This window comes from Dipodomys merriami, unplaced genomic scaffold (genome assembly GCF_024711535.1).
Source record: "Dipodomys merriami isolate MVZ:Mamm:240054 unplaced genomic scaffold, mDipMer1.0.p SCAF_26, whole genome shotgun sequence".
NCBI classification, from domain to species: domain Eukaryota; kingdom Metazoa; phylum Chordata; class Mammalia; order Rodentia; family Heteromyidae; genus Dipodomys; species Dipodomys merriami.
This window is the reverse complement of record NW_027204048.1, coordinates 16,963,822-16,985,745: the sequence shown is the minus strand read 5'-3', so window position 1 is coordinate 16,985,745 and position 21,924 is coordinate 16,963,822. Positions and strand designations below refer to the sequence as shown.

At 42.6% G+C, this 21,924-nt stretch overlaps 1 protein-coding gene and 1 non-coding gene across 6 annotated transcripts in view; one reads left to right on the top strand and one right to left on the bottom strand.

Moving 5' to 3' along the window:
- Window positions 1–21,924, top strand: part of Trpm6 (transient receptor potential cation channel subfamily M member 6) — a 127,440-nt gene that overhangs the window by 43,876 nt on the left and 61,640 nt on the right. For all 5 annotated transcript variants that reach the window (XM_070035759.1, XM_070035758.1, XM_070035757.1 and 2 more), the window contains 8 exons: window positions 97–150; window positions 2,792–2,932; window positions 4,792–4,935; window positions 6,993–7,273; window positions 9,786–10,014; window positions 13,545–13,697; window positions 15,837–15,983; window positions 21,129–21,257. In XM_070035759.1, the coding sequence (XP_069891860.1) occupies window positions 97–150; window positions 2,792–2,932; window positions 4,792–4,935; window positions 6,993–7,273; window positions 9,786–10,014; window positions 13,545–13,697; window positions 15,837–15,983; window positions 21,129–21,257 (1,278 nt within the window). The remainder of the gene's footprint in view (window positions 1–96; window positions 151–2,791; window positions 2,933–4,791; window positions 4,936–6,992; window positions 7,274–9,785; window positions 10,015–13,544; window positions 13,698–15,836; window positions 15,984–21,128; window positions 21,258–21,924) is intronic.
- Trnaa-ugc (transfer RNA alanine (anticodon UGC)) lies at window positions 1,780–1,843 on the bottom strand. The gene has a single exon. It is a non-coding gene; the product is annotated as a tRNA-Ala (tRNA).

Genomic DNA, 21,924 nt, shown 5'->3' with positions numbered 1-21,924 from the left:
GGTAAGTGTATTCGGTTACTTATATATTCTGAAATAAAATGCTGTCTGTCATGTGGGGTTAAAGGGAATAACTTTTCTTGTTGTTCTTTGTCACAGAAACAAGGCCCAAGTAACATGTTCTTGCGTTATCTTGTCCAAGATGTAAAACAGGTAACCTAATTTAGGAACATGCGAAAATAACTTTTGTATGTTATTTTAGCCTTGTGATAGTGGATTCATCCAATCTTGCTTTATTAAATGTAGATTTGGGTCTTCTAGTTAACTACCTGCTCTTATATTTCATTTTCAATGATTTACTTTTATCTCTACATGAAAAAACTAAGTAGCTATTTTAAAGCAGTATGTATACAATTCAAAGTATATTCATGTAACATTCATGAAACCAAAACACTAAAAAAAAAAAAGCAACAATGAAACACTATCAACTTTGGAATTCTTCCCAGCTTCCCAGAGTTAAAATGTGAAAAAAAAGAAATTTTTAGATTTAACAAGGTAGACTGTGAATGGCTTTGTGTATTTGTATATGTATTGGGTAACTATGTGCACTTATATAAATATATATAACATTTGTTTGCATAATTTTAATCCTGTGTATGAGTTGGAGTTACTTGTTTTTTGACATGTGATTCTAAATAATTTTAGAACTATACTCCTGCACTTTCTTCTTTATTAATGTTTTTAAATTTTTAACCCACCTGCATGGTGCACATGACGTACTTTTATTTTTATACCAGTCCTGGGGCTTGAACTTAGGGCTTGGGTGCTGTCTCTGAGCTTTTTTTTTTCTTTTTCTTTTGCTTAAGAATAGCACTCTACCACTTGAGCCAAAGTACTGCTTTTGGCTTTTTTTTTGACTAGTTTATTAGAGATAAGAATTTCACATACACACAAAAGAATTTCATAGACTTTTCTGCTTTGCTGGCTTTGAACCATAATCCTCATATCTTAGCCTGCTGAGTAGCTAGGATTACAGGTGTGAGCCATCAGCACCTGGTTTATGAATTACTTTTTTTTCCTGTTATGGTTCTTGAACTCAGGGCCTAGGTGCTGTCCCTGAGCTTTTCTGCTCGAAGCTACTGCTCTACCACCTTGAGCCACAGCCACTTCCCATTTTCTGGTGGTTAATTGGAGATAAGGATCTTAGGGACTTTGCTGTCTGGTTTAACTTCAAATCATGATTCTCAGATTTCAGTTTCCTGAGTATCTAGGATTATAGGCATGAACCTTCAGCACCTGGCCATGACTTGTTTTTTTTCCTCTCTCTCCCCCTGCCCCCAGGAACATCAAAAATAGTACTCTTATCTATTAAGATGTACATCTGTGATTCACACCTGTGATGTTAGCTACTCAGGAGGCTGATCTAAGGATCACAATTTAAAGCCAGTCTAGGCATTGAAGTCCATGAAACTTTTGTCTCCAATAAATACCAACATGTTGAAAGTGGAGCTATGGTGCGCTTGCACGCATGTGCGGGCACACACACACACACACACACACGCACACACACACAAATGAATGGTGAAAAGTAAGAATTATATATATATATATATATATATATATATATTACATTTTTCTTGCTCATAGCTATTGTTCACAATCTGTCCATTCAGAGATCTTCATCTATAGCACTCTGCATGTCTTTTTTTTGGGGGTGGGGGGAGGTCCAGTCGTGGGGCCTGAACTCTGGGCCTGGGCACTGTCCCTCAGCTCTTCAGCTCAAGACTAGTGCTCTACCACTTGAGCCACAGCACCACTTCCGGCTTTTTTTTTTTGCTTATGTGGTGCTGGGAATCGAACCCAGGGCCTCATGCATGCAAGGCAAGCGCTCTACCACTGAGCCACCTTCCCAACCCCGCACTCTGCATGTCTTAAACCATGTCTGATGAATAGCAATTCAGAAGAGAATGGCTATGAAAAAGTACTATGATTGGGCAAGGTTCAAAATCATTTTCATTCTCACTGTGACCCATGCACTGGGAAATCTTCATTCACTCTTCAATCAGCCCTAACATTTGTTTCAGTATATCCTCATGGTTTATCTCATTTGGCTTATAATCCTTTCTCTTATATTTTCCTGTCCTGTTCCTTTCAGTGCTCTTTTTTTATATATGATATAGTTAACACAGTGCAAAGTATTCAACAGCAAGACTAAAGTTAAGCCTGTGTTAAATTTGGATTGCATGCATTCACTGTAAACTTCATGGTTTTTATCTGTTGTAATAGTTATATAATATCTCATTAAAGATAGCACGTTATACTACATTTCACTATATTTATTCAAATGCATGCATAGTTATATAAAGTACATGGATTTACATAAAAAAGAGGGAAAGAGTGAGAGAGAGTGGGAAAAGTGGTTAGAGAGAAACAGTGATAGAGAGAGAGATAACTTATACCTTGTAATCAACTTTTCCAACCTTACAAACTGATTCATGTGACCAGCTGTTGATAAAATTTGCTTACTCCAAAGGAAAATGACCTTAGCTTTAATATAGCCTCCAGTTTCAGAGACATTAAATCCACATTGACAACCATGTGTGCTCTTCCCCTCTGTTTCTCTCTCTCTGCCTCCTCACTTTCCCCTCTATCTCTTGATCCTTCTTTTCTTTTCTTTTTTTTTCAAGTAAACCCATGTATTTTGCAAATATACATGCATTTGAATAAATATAGTGAAATGCAGTATACTATGCGAGTTTTAATTAGAAATTAGGTGACTCTGACTCTGATAGCACGGCAAATGAAATGGAGGAGGACCATGGGAAGGTATAATTCCTTGTCCATTTCCTTGTAGCATACCCTTCTCTCAGGCTACAGAATAACTCTCATCGACATTGGATTGGTCATAGAATACCTCATTGGTGGAGCATATCGCAGTAGCTACACAAGAAAAAATTTCAGAGTTCTCTACAACAACCTCTGCAGAAAGCATAAGGTAATTACATAGCAAAGGGCTCCAGTGACATTCAAGATGAGTCGGGAGTATGGTTCTAAGAAAGAAATGGCCTGGGAAAGTCAGGTAGAAACAGTTTCTTAAAGCATACTGTGAAGTGCCCTCAGGCTAGCATGGGTTGAACATAAGATTAGGAGTGTCAGAAGTACAGATTGAGGATGATCCAGCCATAATACAAGAGAGGATGTAATATGTGTTATACGAACTTAAAAGCAATACAACAAGACTGGTGAGAGAGAATGAAATGGCCACTGTGTGTGTATGTGTGTGTGTGTGGTGTGTGTGTGTGTGTGTGTGTGTGCGTGTGGTGTGTGTGTGTGTGTGTGTGTGTGTGTGTGTGTGTGTGTTGGGTGTGTGTGTTCCGGTACTGGGGCTTGAACTCAGTGCCTCATTACCTCAGCTGGTTTCCTTAGTCAAAGCTGGAGTTCTACTACTTGAGTCATACCTCTGCTTCCAGCTTTTTGCTGGTTAGTTGGAGAAAAGAATCATGGCTTTGTCTGCCCCAGCTGGCTTTGAATCACAATCCTCAGATCTCAACATCCCAAGTAGCTGGAGTTACAGGGGTGAGCCAGGCCCTGGCTGAACCTAATTCTTGTTAAAGATAAAGATGACATTAGAAATGGAGTGTGGGGCATTTATGCTGAGGGAACCAGAGCAGCAACAGACGTGGGGCTCAGACATCAAAGTGACACGGTGACCTTTGTCACTGGAGAAGCAGTACCAGGAGGTTGTAAAGGATGAGACTGGAAAGATTGGGGCTCTGTCACATAAGAAACCTAGAAGAGCCAGCCACTTTGTACCTTTATTTGTAGAGAACCTGGAAGATTAGAGGCTCAACTTGGCTTTAGGAAATGAATAAAACAAAGCAATGCAAAACAGATGGAAAGCCAAGTGTCACCCAGCAGATGCTCTCTGTCTGCTGAGATTCCTGAGGAAGGGAGATTTGTTGAATCCTTCCTTTGTTCCTTAGGTTTATAATTGTGAGCAATACACTCCATGCACCTGTTCTATCATCTATAAAGTAGGAATGTTAATATCCCTTTCATAAATTGATCAGAAGGATTAAACAAAATAATACCTGAAAATAGAATAATCATGTGTTTATCCTAGTCATGATTATTATAATACTCTTCATTCTATATCGTAATTATAATGATACTAAATTGAGTGCTAGTATGAAAAGGTCTTGACCTCATTATTGCTACGCCCATTCATTTTTTTCTCCGTGACAAAAATACAAACCAAAGTTAAGCCAGCTGGTTCAAATCCTGTGGTTTGGATCCTGTGTTTTTAGATCAGGCTCTTTAAGAATGCTCCTTTCTGATTTTTGTTTCTCCTTGATGAAAAGATCATGGTAATAGAATGATTTATGCAGTGCCTGGGCCTGGCTGTGGGAATTACAGTGGAGGTATTATATAACACTTGGAACAATTCCAGAACTTTCTAACTTCACCTTAACCTTGGAGCGGATTGTGAATGGGAAGTTTTTCTTATCCCTCCTATAAATCTTGATTGCCTACTATGAACTGGTTCCAAGGCTAGACTATCCATTGGTTCTAATGGAATTTCCACAGAGAACAGAATACAGAGATGTTCAAGGGAGGAGAAGCATATTCTAGAAGGTGTAAGAAGCAACAGCGCTCATGAGGACATGAGGTGCTCTCGTTGATGAATAATTAGTCTCTGGGGAGATTAAGTATTAATTATCGTGGAGAGACAACAGTGAATAATTTGGTAGACATTATGTATCGTTTTCATATTTGCTGGAGAGGAACGGCTATCGTCAGAATTATTTTCTATTGCTTTGTTTTCTTGAAAATACAAAACATGATCTACGCCAGAGATCCACCAGCCTTTCCCAGAGCCTTTCCCAGCACCCGGCTCCCCAGAGGCCCTCCTCAGAGAACAAAGCAGAGTGTCCAGACAGCACCCAGAGCACGCTGCATTCCCAGTTCTTTCGAACGGCTCAGCCCTACAAATCCAAGGTACCGCTCATCTCCTGTTAGAGTTGAACGTTGTTTTCGCAGACGGAGACTGTTCTTTGACTTCACGATGGGGCAAGGCAGGGCAACCATTTACAAGAGCTGTACACACGTGGCAGAAGTCCCAGGCATAGCACAGCTGTCCTGGAAACACGGATGAGCAAAGGCTCAGGGCCCAGCCTTGACACTGCAGCCCCGGGTCCTGACCCCCAGTTTCTCTTCCCCTGCTATAAGCAGATGAAAGCCAGGCTGGCTGCCTACGTTGCAGGGTGAGACAATTGCAATGATTGGCCGATACCGTAGCTTTATCCTTCTACACACCTGGCAGGTTGGATGTAAGCGTGGTTTCCTTCTTTACCTTCAGTTCTCCCAGGTTTCCATTTTTGTGTCTCCTGTCTAACTGTCTGAAGGGTTTTAAAAGACATTAATTGTAGCTTAATGTCTTAACAAAGCTAGTCACATTTTCCTCTGGGATTAAATGCGTTTGCTGGAGAGTTCCACGGAAATGGATACCGTGTGGGCTGGAAGTTTTCTTTCTGGAGCCCTGGGATGGAAAGGTCTTTGATCACTCTTGGCCACCATTCATGAGCACAGATTCTCTTTATTTCTAGAACCCATGATCACCATCAATAAGCATAGGTTTTCTCTATTTCTAGTAAGAGAGGAATATCTGTCTGTCTGCCTGTCTGTCTATCTTTGCTGCGATCTTCCAAATTACAAAGATCAGTGATTGAATCTTTCTTATTTTCGATTGAATTGAGAGGAGGGCAGGCTGGAGCAGATACAATGGTGTCTGAGATTGGCCCCACAGGATTGTATGAAGAACAGTGGAGTGCAGATGTGAGCAGTGGCAGGAAGTACATGGGGATTCGGGCATCCATCACAAGCTACAGAGAGTGGGTTTAAAATGGGGAGAGTTAGCTCAGCATTACCATTAGATTAATGGTCATAACCATCCATAGAGAAGCACCTGTAGGGTAAAGGGAAGAACACATGGATTTCCATGCATGTGATCCAATCAGGGACACTTTACTTTTCTTTTTTGGCTGGTCCTGAGGCTTGAACTCAGGGCCTGGGCACTGTCCCTGAGCTTCTTTGGGCTCAAGGCTAGCACTCTACCACTTGAGCCACAGCCCCACTTTTGGCTTTTTCCTGAATAGTTTATTAGAGATAAGAATCTTATGGACTTTTCTGCCTGGGCTGGCTTTGAGTCACAATCTTCAGCTCTCAGCCTCCTGAGTAGCTAGGATTACAGGTGTGAGCCACCAGCATCTGGACAGGAACATTTTTCTAAGAGGAAGATGATTCATCTGTTTGGTAAGATGAGGTTTTTTTTTTTTTCAGAATTCTTTTATGCGATAAGGATTTCAGCTAATTGTCATGAGAAATTAAAAGTTATCACACAGTTTCTGGATAGATCTCAAAGCAAGACTAATTCAGATTGTGCTAAATTTATTGAAAGAACCTCAGCTTAGAGCCTCTGAATCTCTTAAATACAACAAGAAATGGTTTGAAAAGTCTAAATTTTCCTTGCTGGATTATGAAGTCTCTTCATAGTAATTATTTCCTCCTCCTCCTCCTCCTCCTCCTCCTCCTCCTCCTCCTCCTCCTCCTCCTCCTCCTCCCCCCTCCTCCTCCTCCTCCTCCTCCTCCTCCCCCTCCTCCTCCTCCTCCTTCTCCCCCTCCCCCTCCTCCTCCTCCTCCTCCTCCTCCCTCCTCCTCCTCCTCCTCCTCCTCCTCCTCCTCCTCCTCCTCCTCCTCCTCCTCCTCCTCCTCCTCCTCCTCCTCCTCCTCCTCCTCCTCCTTCTTCTTCTTCTTCTTCTTCTTCTTCTTCTTCTTCTTCTTCTTCTTCTTCTTCTTCTTCTTCTTTATCTGCCTGGATTGCCCTTGAACTTAACTCCTCAGCTCTCACCTTTCTGAGTAGAATAACAGGTATGAGCCACCAGGGCCTGGTTTTCTTAGTATTACTTTTCAAAATATCTCTAGGATACTTGTCTTGCTTTAGGGAACAAACACATTGCATTTGAGTAGTAGGGATCCTATTCCTATTTCTCTTCCAGCAGGAAAAATCTGGAATCCCTCATAAATCAAGGAAGAAGTCAAAAGAAACACAGCATGTGGAGGACCCTGAGTCTACTGGCTTTATCTATCCATACAACGACCTGCTGGTCTGGGCAGTGCTGATGAAGCGGCAGAAGATGGCCATGTTTTTCTGGCAGCATGGGGAAGAGGCCACGGTCAAAGCAGTGATCGCTTGTATCCTCTACCGAGCCATGGCCCGGGAAGCGAAGGAGAGCAATATGGTGGATGACACTTCCGAAGAACTGAAAAGTTACTCGAAGTAGGCATTCCTTCTTTACTTCCTACTAGACCTAGGTAGTAATTAGAATGGCTAGACACTTTCCCTAACCTTTGTACTTGTAACATCAGTAGACTCGTCATGTGCATTAGTCAGGGTTCTCTAGAAAGACAGGATCCCCCCACCCCCCACAAAAAGGATGCCTAAGTAAATATAGGAGATTGGATTTATTAAAGAAATGGCTTCTGGGATCATGGTGGCTGATGTCCTATGAGATCAGTGGGCCAGAACCCCTGGGATATTGGTGGCATGCATTAGTTCAAGTCTAAAGATCTCAGAATAGCAGAGCACCTGTAAGGCTGGTGAAGGTATTGTTGGTGTAAATCCTGGAGACCACTGCTTCTGGAACCTGGACTTGGATATCTCCAAGGAGGGAGATGAGTGAATCACAGATTCAGGACCAGACACCAATTTATCTTGCTTATTTATCTTGTTACTGTTCTAAACCTTGGGGTTTGGGCGGGTTGGTGTGGCTGTTACATGGAGGAATTATCTTCTCCTCTTAGTTCCTATTGTGGAAACACAGAGCCAGAGATGCACACAAAATAATTCTTTACAGGGTTTCTAGATATATCTTGATCTAGCCAAGTTGACACTGAATATAAACTATCACAAGGGGATTCTCCTATTAAAGAGGATTTATTTTATTTCATAGTATTGCTCCATTGAGATAGAGACTTTTTACACAGCCCATAGTAGCCTGGAACTCTGACCATTTTGCTCTTGCCTGCTAAATGCTGGGATTCCAGCCTCGTGTCACCATGTCCAGCTGCTTTAGGATTTAAGGAACATGGAGAGCTGGGTTGGTCCTAAGTCCAGCTGTTTGCCACTTGGGCAAGTAAGTTAACGACAGCTAGACATCTATCTCAGTTCCTAGTTATAGTGTGTGTGTGTGTGTGTGTGTGTGTGTGTGTGTGTGTGTGTGTGTGTGTGTGTTTATATGTGTATAAATATAGTCTGAGTTCAAGTCCCAGGACCTGTGTATTATCCCTGAGCTTTTTTACTCAAGGCTAGCTCTCTATCCCTTGAGCCACAGCTCCACTTCTGTGTTGTTGTTTTTGGCAGTTTTGTAGGGAGAAGAGTCTCACAGACTTTCCTGTGTGGGTTGGCTTTGAATCACAATTCTCAGATCTCAGCCTCCTGAGTAGCTAGGATTACAGGTGTGAGTCATTTGGTGCCAGGCTAGTTAATACTTTTTAAGTGAATGGTGCCGAGAGGCCCTTCAGACTTCCAAAGCCTTTGATGCTAAATTAAGACTTGTGTGTACCAGAGATACTTACAGTTAACATGTAACTTATTTATGGAAAGTTACAACAACAAAGAAGAAACAGAGAGGAATGGGAGAAGATAGAAAATGTTAAGTGTTTCAAGTTCTTATGATTACCGGAGTGTGAGTCATAAGTACAGGAGGTAAACTAATGGAAACTAATATATAATCTTCATTTAAGGTTCCAAAGGATGACATTTTTTTTTCCTCCAGAGAAAACAACTTCCTGGAAAATTCCAGGCGGGTGTTTTCAGAATTGGCTTCTTATTTGTTATCAAATTATTTGTCAGAGCTCATAAATACATAAGTAAATAAATAGTGTTTCCACAATGTTCCTGAGTCACTCATTGAGATTTGAACAGTGTTTTCTGTGTTATAATATACTGGTTGTCTATCTAGTGCTGAGTGTCTTATTATGAGCAGCTTAGGTATAGACTAATTTTATGTGCTGTAATGTAAACACACTCAGTCTGAGAAAATTCCCTTTCTTGAGCAACTAGACTAGTTTTTTTTAAGAGATTTTAAAAAAAGTCTCTGTGTATTCAGATACTGGGGCTTGAACTCAAGGATTGGGGGCTGTCTCAGGTTTTTTTGCTCAAGGCTGACATTTTACTATTTGAACCATAGCTTTGCTTCTGGATTTTTGATGGTTAATTGAGCATAAGAGTCTCAGATTTTCGTGCCTGGGCTAGTATTGAACTGCAGTCCTCAGATCTCAGCCCCTGAGTAGCTAGGATTCTAAACATGAGCTACTGGCATCCAGCTACACATGGAGACTCTTATTCATATAGTGTCTTATTGCTTCTCTCTCTCTCTCTCTCTCTCTCTCTCTCTCTCTCTCTCTCTGTGTGTGTGTGTGTGTGTGTGTGTGTGTGTGTGTGTGTGTGTGTGTGTGTGTCTCCTGGGGCTTAAACTCAGGGCCTAGACATTGTCCTTGAGCTTTTTTACTCAAGGCAAATTACCACTTGTATCACAGCTCCATGTTCAGCTTTATCTGAGTAGTTTGTTGGAGATAAGAGTCTCACAGACCGCTCAGATTGGCTTTGAACCGCCATCCTCACATCTCAGCCTCCTGAGTAGCTAGGGTTACAGGTGTGGGGCACCGGCGCCTGGCACATGTCATTTTCTCAGATACCCTGGTTCCCTGGTGTTTTCTGGGTGTCCTGTCTGGTCTTTCAGACCGTTTCTGGTGCCCTGGCCACCTCTCTGTTCCCTGGGTCATTGCAGGCAGTTTGGCCAGCTGGCCCTGGACGTGCTGGAGAAGGCCTTCAAGCAGAACGAGCCCATGGCCATGAAGCTGCTCACCTACGAACTCAAGAACTGGAGCAATTCCACCTGCTTGAAGCTGGCCGCGTCCGGGGGCCTGCGCCCCTTTGTGTCACACTCCTGCACCCAAATGCTGCTCACCGACATGTGGATGGGCCGCCTGAAAATGAGGAAGAACTCTTGGTTGAAGGTAAATTCGCCACAAAGGGAGCTTCGGGTCTAGTAGTTTCCCATGGAAGTGTGGGCTCCCGTGGGCCCCGTTTCTCTTCATTCCGGAAGGGTGTCTTCAGGAGCAGGGGTTCACACTCGGCTGCAGGGCAGGTGGGCTCCTCCCAGGGGATGCTCGGAGAATGGCTTCCTCTCCAATTGACACAGTGACTTTACCAGCGTGGGGCTAATTGTACCGGCGCTGTGTCTGCCGCAAAGCCATGCTCATGTGAAGGTGGTCACAAGATTATGTACAATCAACAGGATCAACACCAGAAGCTGAATCGTGTTTGGCAAGAAAAGGGTAGGGTTTAGGGGAAGGGAGACAGGAATGGAGAGAGATACAGCCATGATATTCAATGTACATACGTGAAAATAGAAATATATACGTGGATGTTCCATTATATGTATATATATGCATATTGTGTGTGTTGATATGCAACATCCCAAACAAATGACTATTCTAAAACACATACACACAGGTATCATATATAATATACATACACATACACACATATGTGAAAAATATATATGTTCAAGGCATGTATACATATACAGGTATATAAACACACATATGTGATATATGTATACATATAGATACCTATAGATAGTCATAGATAGCTAGATGATAGATAGATAAATAAATAAGTACATAGACACACATTTAATGGCTACAGGAAACTCCAAGAAATGAAAAACAGAAGAGATTTTAATATCCTCCAGGGACAGAAACAAGAGAACTGTTATTCCAAAGCCATTTGAGCCAGGCATCTTTGGCTGATGCCTGGAATCCTAGCTCCTCAGGAGGCTGAGATCTGAGAACTGCAGTTCAAAGCCAGCCCCGGCAGGAAAGTCCATGAAACTCTTATCTTCAGTTAACCACAAAAAAGCCAGATGTGGGTCTGTGGCTCAAGTGGTAGAATGTTAACCTTGAGCACAAATAGCTCAGGGCAAATGTCCAGGCCCCAAGTTTGAAGTTGGATTAGCACAAGGAGAAACACAAAGTGATTTCCTATCAATTCATTTTTTTTTAGCAAAATATTGAAGAAATATAACTGGGAGTTCTAGGCTCAGACCTCTCTTCTGTGAATCTGGCTCCTGACTCCAACACAGTACCAAAAGGGAAGTGGTGAAGGGTAGAGAGAGGGATTTGTTAGGTGGCCAGGGCATGCTGTGGGAAGAAGAGCTGGAAAGCACTTCAGCCTACCCTGGAGTACTGACATAATCCTGGAGTACAGACATGAGCTTTAGGTTTAAATGGGGGAAGAATTGGGGATGAGTGGAGATCTGTGCACGATAGTGTGATGATACAGTGTGATCACAGGTGTAGTGTGGTGGTCACAGGTGGCTGGTTGTTCGTTATCTCAGCATTGGTCACTATAAGAATGCCATTGCTAGCCGGGTGCTAGTGGCTCATTGCTGTAATCCTAGCCACTTAGGAGGCTGATATTGAGGATCATGGGTTGAAGCCTGACCGGGCAGAAAAGTTCTCATGAAACTCTTATCTCTAATTAACCACTCAAAAACCAGAAGTGGCTCTGTGGCTCAAGGGTAGTGTGCTAGCCTTGAGCACAAAGAGGCTCAGGGACAGTGCCCAGACCCTGAGTTCAAGCCCTGTAACTGAACAAAAAATTAAAAAATGAAAAAGTTATTGCTTTCTTATAGTGCAGCTTCAACTCCTGTCCTTCCTGAATTCCAAGGTGGCCGCAGGGTAACTGTAGGAGAACATGGCTCCAAGCAAAGGGTGTAGATTCAAAGTGGAGACAGAAATGCCAAACGTGTATCCTGTTCTTAGTTATCCTCGAGACATTGTGTCTTCTCCTACCCCCTTGGCCTTTTTGGTTCTAAGTCTGTGCTACAGGAAGTGCTTTGGGAAGTTCTCCATTGATCTATGTTGAGTTCAGCACTGGAGACGATGATGCAGAGATGTGAACGGGTGTTTCTCTCTCCTTACCTAGCTCTGACAATAACTTCACTTAAACACCCAGGGAGTGAGAGATGGGGGTACAGACGACTTGATAGTTTGGGGGGATCATTTAGCCCATCACCATGCCTTATACCTTTGTGTGAGTGCACGTGCGTTGGTCTTGGGGCTTGATCTCAGGGCCTGGGTGTTGTCCCTGAGGGTTTTTTGTTGTTGTTGTTCAAGGCTGGTACTCTGCAAGTTGAGCTACTGTTCCACTTCTGCCTTTGTGGTAAATCATTGAAGATAAGAGTGTCACAGACTTTCCTGCCTGGGCTGGCTTCGAACTGTGAACCTCAGAGCTCGGCCTTTGAGTAGCTAAGATTACAAGCATGAATGCCTGTGCATTCTTCAGTTTACTAGAAGTCCTTATTCCTGAAGGCTTTATAAATTTTGTTCTTCATATATTTCATATGAGAGAGAGAGAGAGAGAGAGAGAGAGAGAGAGAGAGAGAGAGAGAGAGAGAGAGAGAGAGAGAGAGAGAGAGAGAGAGAGAGAGAGAGAGAGAGATTCAAGGCTGAATTAGCTTCATAAAGTCTCTTAGTGCAGTTAACCATGGTTCTGCAGTTCCTAACACCCAATCATCAGGCGAGGCTAATTCCAAGTGAATGAGAGAGTGCAGTAATTTCATATAGAGTTATGTGGGTGGGAAAACTTATTTCACTGCTTTTTAGTGTGATAGGCTCCAACCTAATTCTGGGAAGTGGTCACTGCTGTGATTGACATGGATATTGATGAACTCTGTTTCACATGTCTATAGTTATATGGTGGGGAAAGAGAATGGAGTATAAACTCCTCTGGAAATGGAATTACTGTAATGCTATTATTATGTAAGGTTTTTACTATTTTTTCCAGAACTAAAAAGGTTATATTTTAGGTTGGACTTCAGAAAAGACAAACAAACTTGTGTTAGAACTAGAGAAAGTCCAGAGAATCTTTGCAGGAGATCAAACTTTAAAATAAAACATGAAAAGATCATTTCAACATGAAAAAAAAAAACCCAAAAATGCAATGAAGGTTAACAAGGATGTGTGTGTAAGTGTGTGTGTGTGTGTGTGTGTGTGTGTGTGTGTGTGTGTGTGTGTGGTTTGTGTATGCTTAAGTGGAGATAACAGTCTCACAGACTTTTGTGCATCAGCTGTGTTTGAACTGTGATCCTCAGATCTCAGCCTCTTGAGTAGCGTGGATGACAGGTGTGAGCCAGGAATGCTCAGCTTGTAATGCTTCTATACTATTCCTCTATGAAATGATCCATGATGATTTTGTATATATGGACATTTAGATTGCTACTAGCAGTTGTTTGCTGTGTTTTTCAAGTAGCTCTTCAGTGAACATCCTTACCCACATAGGATTGTACGCACGAGGATTTCTATGAAAAATGCTCACAGAACTGAATTTGCCAAGCCAATACTTTCTGTAGAATCTGCACAGACATTGAAATGGGAATGGATATGACTGACATCTCTTATGTGTTTGAAGTCTTAGTGTTCATTTCTGGGCAGTAATATTGTGTATTTTCTTCTCTCATCTTTTTTTTTTCTTCTGACAGATCATCCTAAGTATTCTTGTGCCACCAACCATTTTGACGCTGGAATTTAAAAGCAAAGCTGAGATGTCACATGTCCCCCAATCCCAGGATTTCCAGTTTACGTGGTATTATGGTGACCAAAGCCTTAACACCACCAAAGAAAATGCTTATGTGGTCAGTACAATGTCATACTGAATTCTGCTTTTGTAAATTGACTGTGCATGAACATACATAGCTATAAAGTTTACTCATATAGAAATGTTTGGTGGGGAGAGGAATAAAGCCTCATTACATGGCCAAGCTTGGCTTCTCACTCATAATCTCCTGTCTCAGCCCCTTGAATGCTGGGATGACAGGAAGGCATTCCCACATCTGACTCCAGTCATCTGTTCAACAATAACTTCTGTTGCCATTGTATTTGAGTCCCATTATTATTATTATTATTATTATTCCACAGTCTCTTACTGTCAATCGGACATGTAGTACTTTTCTATCTAATCACAATCTCATTATAAACTAATGCCCATTAGTGCCTGTACAGCAGACCTAGTTAACTCTAGTTAAGCCATATATTCCTTTTCTACTTCAAAGACAAAAGAAAGGACATCTTTATATCACTTTTCTTTGGAGAGTAGTAGCATAAATTGACTTTTGCTTCTGGAAAGTAAGCAGCGAAGGAGGCCTTGTGCCCCTGAAACTTTTACTTATAAAGATGCGCATTAAGAATTTGTGCTGATTGTCACTGGTCCAATCTGCAAGTAGTTACACATGTCACATTTGGTGGTTATCCTCGGTATTAACTCTCATGGGTAACTAGAGTGGTCTCTCTAGCAGCCTGTGTTCACTGTAAAGAAACCCATGTGTTGTGAGGATGTTCTTTACCTGGCATGTCTCTGTTTGGACCATGGCTTATAAAATACATTCCCTGTAGGCAGCTGTGGTGGCTCATACCTATAATCCTAGCTACTCAGGAGGTTGAGATCTGAGGATCATGGTTCAAAGCCAGCCTGGGCAGGGAAGTCTATGAAACCCTTATCTCCAATTAACCACCAGAAAACTGGAAATGGAACTGTGGCTCTAGTGGTAGAATGCTAGCCTCGAACAAAAGAGCTCAGGGACATCTCTGGGCCCTGAGTTCAAGCCCCAGAGCTGACAAAAAAAATTGCAAGAAACCCAACCTTCCCTGTGAGGTGTAGTAAGAATCTTCTCTAGTACATGTTTTACATCCTTCCTGTTTGTTTGTTTGTTTGTTTAAGCCTCATTGAGGCTTGAATTGGGACATCAAGTACCGTCTTCGAACTATTTTGCTCAAGGTTGGCACTCTACCACTTGACCCACAGCTCCACTTCCAGCTTTTTTGCTGGTTACTTGGAGATAAGAGTCTCACAGACTTTTCTACCTGGACTGGCTTTGAACCCCCAATCCTCAAATCTCAGCCTCCTTAGTGTCTAGGATTACAGGCATGAACAACCAGCTCCTGGCTTTCATATCTTTTCCAATGCATTTTTAGGATTGTGAAAGTCTTGATTATACTATTTACAAGTTTATTTAGTAAATACTAAGCAAAAAGTAATTAAGTATAGTGTGTTATTTACGGCATCGGTCGGGGATTAATTGAGCATCTGTTCTGATAAGTTAATGCTTCTGCTGGATTATTTGAATGACCACGCCTGTTTGGACAAGTGTGCGTTCTGGTCTCTTCTCTCCTCATTTTTCCTTCTTCCTTCTCCCCTTCCTCCTTACCTTCCCATCTCCCCGCCTCCTTGCGTTCCCTCCTTTCTGCCTGATAGTTCCACCTGACATTTTCAGAATCCAAAAGGGCAGGTACATTCTCAACTGGACTTTTTATTAGCCCAAATCTAGCACTCTTCCACTTGAGCTCAACTTCTAGCCTTTTGCTGGTAATTTGGAGATAAAAGCCTCATGGATTTTCCTGAGTAGCTAGGATTACAGATGCAAGCCCCTTGCACCCAGCTGTCTAACGTTTAGTCCACTCTTGCATTAATGTATTTAATGTTTAACACACCCTTCTATTAAGGAATGCATGTACCCTCTATTATCAACCATTATCAAATTCACAGGGATTATTTCATGATGTATCATTTATTGTATTTTTGGATGTCTACACTGTTAATATTTGAGTTACGTACCTGATAAGAAATTATTATTATTCATTGACTATTATTGTTCTTATTATCCTCATTATTTTTTGAGTGGAGTTGCTGGGGATTGAACCCGAGGTGGCTCATTCCAAGCAAAGCAGGAACTCTATCACCGAACTACACAGCTACAAAGTTGTTGTCTGTTTTACAGAAAGACTGTGATCTGGAAAAGGGCTTTGATGAGAAATTGGATGAAAATCAGCACTTTCATGTAAGAGACGGACCCCAGGGGCTGCCCTGGACTGGGAAAGTCTATGAATTCTACAATGCTCCCATCGTCAAGTTTTGGTTTTACACGGTTGGTGTCTTTATAACTCTGTTTGACAGTGCACAGGTGATGATCATTTTGGTAATGATCGACGTGATTTGTCAGGTTGGAATAAATGATAAGACATGTCAGAATCAAAAAGGGAGAGAATGACGACAGAATGGATGAGGAGGACTGGAGAAGATTGGAAAAGGAGTGCCAGAGCACGGAGAAACAATGCACTTGAACTTGGTAGTGCTCTTTGTAGCATTAAGTGACAGGTGGGCAGACTCTCTTCCCACCCCTTTTGCCGGTGCTAGGTCTTGAACTCAGGGCCTGGCACTGCCCCTGAGCTTCTTTTGCTCAAGGCTCTACCACATGAGCCACAGCACCACTTCTAGCTTTTTCTGAGTAGTTCATTGGAAATAAGAGTCTCATGGACTTCTTTTCCTGGGCTGGCTTCGAATCACAAGCTTCAGATCTCAGCCTCCTGAGTAGCTAGGATGACAGTTGTGAGCCACCGGTACCCTGCTTTCTCTTCCCATCGTGAGCAAGAAAATCATTAGGTGAATCAGGTTTTTTTTCTTCATCGGAATTATGTGTTATACAGACAAACATTGCAAGTGTTTTTTCCTTCAACAGAATTTGCTTATGAATGAGCTGAGAAGAATTAAAGGTAGAAGCTGAATTCTGTGATTAAATGATATATTTTCTTTGTGGAGAGTAAAGATTCAGAGCAAGTACACACAAATAGTGTGTGTACTTTTCACATACATAGTTGTGCTTATTTTTCTAATGCTTATCTTTACCTATGTGCACAGACCCATGGCTTTGTAATTCTAAAGCATTTGAAGTAAGACTATAGAACGATCATTATCTAAGTATATATTCTATTGGCGTATCAAGATATTATTGGCCAACCACACAATTACTTTATGTACTGGTTGAATAAATACGTAGGTTTGAATAACTTTTGTCTAATTTTAAACATCAATTATCCCTTTCAACAATGAGATTTTATCACTTTTATGAAGATGCAGTGGCATATTTGATAAAAGCTAGGAGGGAATCTTAACCGAGCCACATAACAGGGCTAAATATTAATCTAAACACATTAGAACCAGGTGCCAGTGGCTCACACCTGTAATCATAGTTACTCAGGAGGCTGAGATCTGAGGCTAGGGGTTTGAAGCCAACCTGGGCAGCAAAGTCCATGAGACTTTTATCTCCCGTTAACCAGAAGAAAAGCCGGAAGCAGAGTTGTGGCTCAAGTGGTAGAACACTAGCCTTGAGTGAAAGACCTAAAGGACAAAGCACAAACTTAGAGTTTAAACATCAGTATCGGCATAACAAACAAACAAACCAGCAAATAAAGGTAGGCTCAGACTTTGTTGGTGACAGTATAAATTGATCGAGCTTTTCTGGTAGATAACGTAGTAATATTTGTTTCAAGTTTGAAATGTGCCTGTCCTGCTGTTCCACTTGTAGGAAATTATCTTAAGACCATAAGAACATTAGATAAGATGATCAAGCTATGAATCTCTATGTGTATGTACATTTATTACACCTTAATTCTCTGAAGAGATTAAAATCTAGGTTTAAAACACATAGTTAAACATTAAACACACATTTATTAAATGTCTACTAGGTATCACCCAGAGTGCTGATTTAAAAGAAAAATCTGCAAATACTCCTTCATTGTGAGGATTTACAGTTGGACAGAACTTTCCTCTTATCCAGACTATTTTAATCAACGTGGAATAAAACTCTCACAAGTCATTGAATTTGAAACAGTCATAGTCTATTGAATTTAAGAATCTGAGTCTACAGCAGGCACTCATTGGGCATGCTTGCTGCGTACATTCACTGGGAGTGTGTGTGTGTGTGTGTGAGTGTGAGTGAGTGTGTGAGAGTGTGTGTGAGTGTGAGTGTGTGAGTGTGAGTGAGTGTGTGAGTGTGTGTGAGAGTGTGTGAGTGTGTGTGAGTGTGTGAGTGTGTGTGAGTGTGTGTGAGTGTGTGTGAGTGTGTGTGAGTGTGTGTGAGAGTGTGAGTGTGTGTGAGTGTGTGAGAGTGTGTGAGTGTGAGTGAGTATGTGAGTGTGTGTGAGTGTGTGAGTGTGTGAGTGTGTGAGAGTGTGTGTGAGTGTGAGTGAGTGTGTGTGTGAGTGAGTGTGTGTGAGTGTGTGAGTGTGTGAGTGTGAGTGTGTGTGAGTGTGAGTGAGTGTGTGTGAGAGTGTGAGTGAGTGTGAGTGTGAGTGTGTGAGTGTGAGTGAGTGTGAGTGTGTGAGAGTGTGAGTGTGTGAGTGTGTGTGAGTGTGTGAGTGGGTGTGAGTGTGTGTGTGAGTGAGTGTGAGTGTGTGTGTGTGGGGGCTCACTTCCTCCTGGTTTGCTGTCAGCCTGTCATTCTGCGGTGGAATGTACCGTGTTCTGGAAATTCCAGTGTCAAATGCTCAGGATAGTGTCTCCTGCATTCAACTGAAAATAGTGATTTTTATTCTCAGCACCAAATCCCATGATAGAAATTTATAGATTCCCGTGCACTTCTCTTCTTCTTTTGCTTTTGTTTTTCTTTTGTGCTGGTATTGGGGCTTTGAACTCAGGGCCTTAGAGCACTATCCCTGAACTTTTTTGCTCAAGGCCACCACTCTACCACATGAGCTACAGCTTCTCTTTTTTGCATTTTTGGTAATTAATGGGAGATAAGAGTCTCATGGGCATTACTGCCCGGGCTGGCTTTGAACCATGATCCTCAGATCTCAGCCTCCTGAGGAGCTGGGATTATGGGTGTGAGCCACTGATGCCTGACTGTAGTGCTTTTCTCTTTTTCTTTTCTTTCTCCCCCCATCCCGCCCCCAATTCCTGGCTCCCCAGATGTCCTGGGAGTGGAGATCTAGGCAGGAACCTCCCTGTCTCCAGGCTCACTTAGAGGAGCCAGGAGCGGGCCCTTGGATGGGGAGCAGAAGCCCAGATTCTGCCTGAGGTGGAGTGCTGCGATTTTTTCCGTGGATGATTTGTTTTCCTTGGGCTTGTGTTTCCGTGCGGGTGTGAGCGTGGCTGGTCTCCAGGCCCCGTGGGCTGCCTCCGGGGGGCACAGGGTGGCGCCCCCACCCCCCTGCTTTCTCTGCCCCCCCATTCCACCCCCCAGCTGTTCTTCCCTAAGGCCGGAAGAGGAGCAGTGGGAAATGAGGCCCACACTGTGGGAGCTTTGAAGCCAAGATAAAGGAAGTGCTTTTGAAGTCGTTTGGTCCAAAGTTTATTGTTGTCTACATTACAAAAGTAGTCCGGCGTTAGGAGCCTTAAAGAAAAAGCTCAAGCCATGAACTGGGCTTGTCCAGTCGCTTAGGAGGCTGAGGGAAGAGGATCAAGGGTCTTAGCATTTGATGCCAGGCTGGGTAATGATGGCTAAATCTAAGCACTCTGGAGAAGAGAGAAAAGGTGGTGAGCTGCTAGTAATTAACAGCCGTACACAGCTGCTCATTGTGTTTGGCGGTGACGATAACACAGCCCTGGATGCTCTTTCCTTTTTTTTTTTTTTTTTGGCCAGTTATGGCCAGGCTTGAGCTCTGGGCCGGGCGCTGTCCCTGGGCTTCTTTTACTCCAGGCTAGCGCTCTACCGCTTGAGCCACAGTGCTACTTCTGGCTTTTTCTGTGATTATTTGGAGCTAAGAGTCCCGTGCACAGATTTTCCTACCCAAACTTTGATCTTCAGCAGAGCTCAGCCTCCTGAGTAGCTAGGATTATAGGTGTGAGTCACTAGTGCCCAGCCCTCTTTCCTCCTGATGCCATCTAGGGGGATACATTCATTTTTCTCTGCCCGCTAATAAATTAAAAGCCAGGAAAGTGTTTGAGGCAGGCAGAGAAAGTTTATTTGAAAGTGGAAGGGAAGCCCTAAGAAAGTAGCAAGACTCTACTGGGAGAAGGCCCCCAAGTAGGAATCCATTTACAATTACATGAGTCTTGTAATGAATACATTTCCTTTTGCACAGTGTCTTCTATTCTATTTTGATATTAGCTCCTCAGTAATCAGAAGTTAGTCATATATATTTATATTTATTCTTATAAACGTACCTATTTTATTTATATATTACATGTGTTATTATATGTATAATTATAATTACATATGTGCTCACATACACATATACACACACATATATGTTGGTGCTGGTCCTGGGCCTTGAACTCAAGGTCTGAGTGTTGTCTCTGAGCTCTTTTGCTCTAGGCTAGTACTCCATCACTTGAACCACAGTTCCATTTCTGGCTTTAATTGGTGCTTAATTTGATTAAGAGTCTCATAGACTTTCCTGCCTGGGCTGCCTTTGAATCTTGACTCTCAAATCTCAGCCTCCTGAGTACCTGGAATCATACGCATGAGCCTCTGGCACCCAGCTCCAAGTTACATTTTTATGTTGTGTGGTTGAAGATCATGCTTGTGATTTTTCTTTTCTTTTGCCTGTTTTTTTGTTTTTGTTTTGGTCGGTCATGGGGCCTGAACTCTGGGCCTGGGTGCTGTCCCTTAGCTCTTCAGCTCAAGACTAGCGCTCTACCACTTGAGCCACAGCACCACTTCCTGTTTTCTGGTGTTTAACTGGCGGTAAGAATCTCACAGACTTCCCTGCTCTGGCTGGCTTTAAACCACAATCCTCAGATCTCAGCCTCCTGACTAGCAAGGATTACAGACTTGAGTCACCAGCTCCTGGCCTTTTCCTTCCTTTTTTTTTTCTGTGCCAATACTGGAGCTTGAAATCATCGCCTTGTGCTCTTTCACTCATGGCTTTTCACTCAAGGCTGGTGCTCTACCACTTGAGTTATGTCTCCAGCCCGCCTTCTCATCATGGTACTAGAGTTTGAACTGAGGGCCTTGTACTTGGTAGGCAATAGATAGGAGGGTCCCTTCTATTTTAGGCTTCCATTGTAGTTGAGATATATAGGTCTATAGAATCACCACACCCAACCTTTTCCGTTGAGATGGAGGCTTGTGGACATTATTTCCCATCTGTGAAATCCATCCAATGTGAGCTTTCCATGTGTCTAGGATGAGAAGCGTGGACCACTATGCCCAGCCAGTGATTGAGAGGGAGTCGCATGGAATTTTCTGCCCAGCTGTGACCGTCCTGATCGCAGCCCCCCCAACAGCTGAGATGACAGGTGTGATCTAGGACCGGTGCTCACATCCGGGGAATACTTGTCTTCCCCGCAGATGGCGTATTTGGCCTTCCTCCTGCTGTTCACGTACACAGTGCTGGTGGAGATGCAGCCCCAGCCCAGCGCCCAGGAGTGGCTTGTGATCGTTTACATCTTCACCAACGCTGTGGAGAAAGTGAGGGAGGTGAGTGTCCCTTCACACATCTGGAGCAGATTCTCCCAGCTCTGGGGACGGGGCAAGGGAGGGGAGGACAGAGAACAAGGCTGATTCTGACTTGCAGGCTACCAGATTACTTGGGGGAAATGTTCTGGGTTTAGCCTTGATCTTTCCTGCTGAGGGTTGGACTTTGGAAGCGGTTATCTTCCAAACAGACATCCCATAGTACTTATCAGTCCCAGAGTGATATGTGCTCGGGTCTATCTGTCATTAAACCCTCCAACTGTTAGATTTCTTCGGAGTCAGAGATTTTTTTGTTTTGTTTTGTGGGTCAATTTTTATCACCCAGTAACATCTTTATGTTATCAGTCTCCATTCTCTTGCAATGATTCAAGGACAGCTGAAGTTACATCCTGTAAGAAATGCATTTATGGCATTTCAAAGTTCCTTGTGAGTTACCTTGGAGAATCGAAGCTGAAAATTCCATTGGAACAAGTAGTCTATGAACCACACAAAAGAAAATTTTGGTTGCTATCTATTTTGTCATTCATCATGTAGATGGTAACATTCCCATGTGGTCATGATTATAATCACAAACACTGATGACTTAGACTGTGCTGGATAATCAGTGTCTGTTTATCTTTGCTTCCATGCATTTAAATGTGGTAAATGAAATAATTCAACCAATCTTATG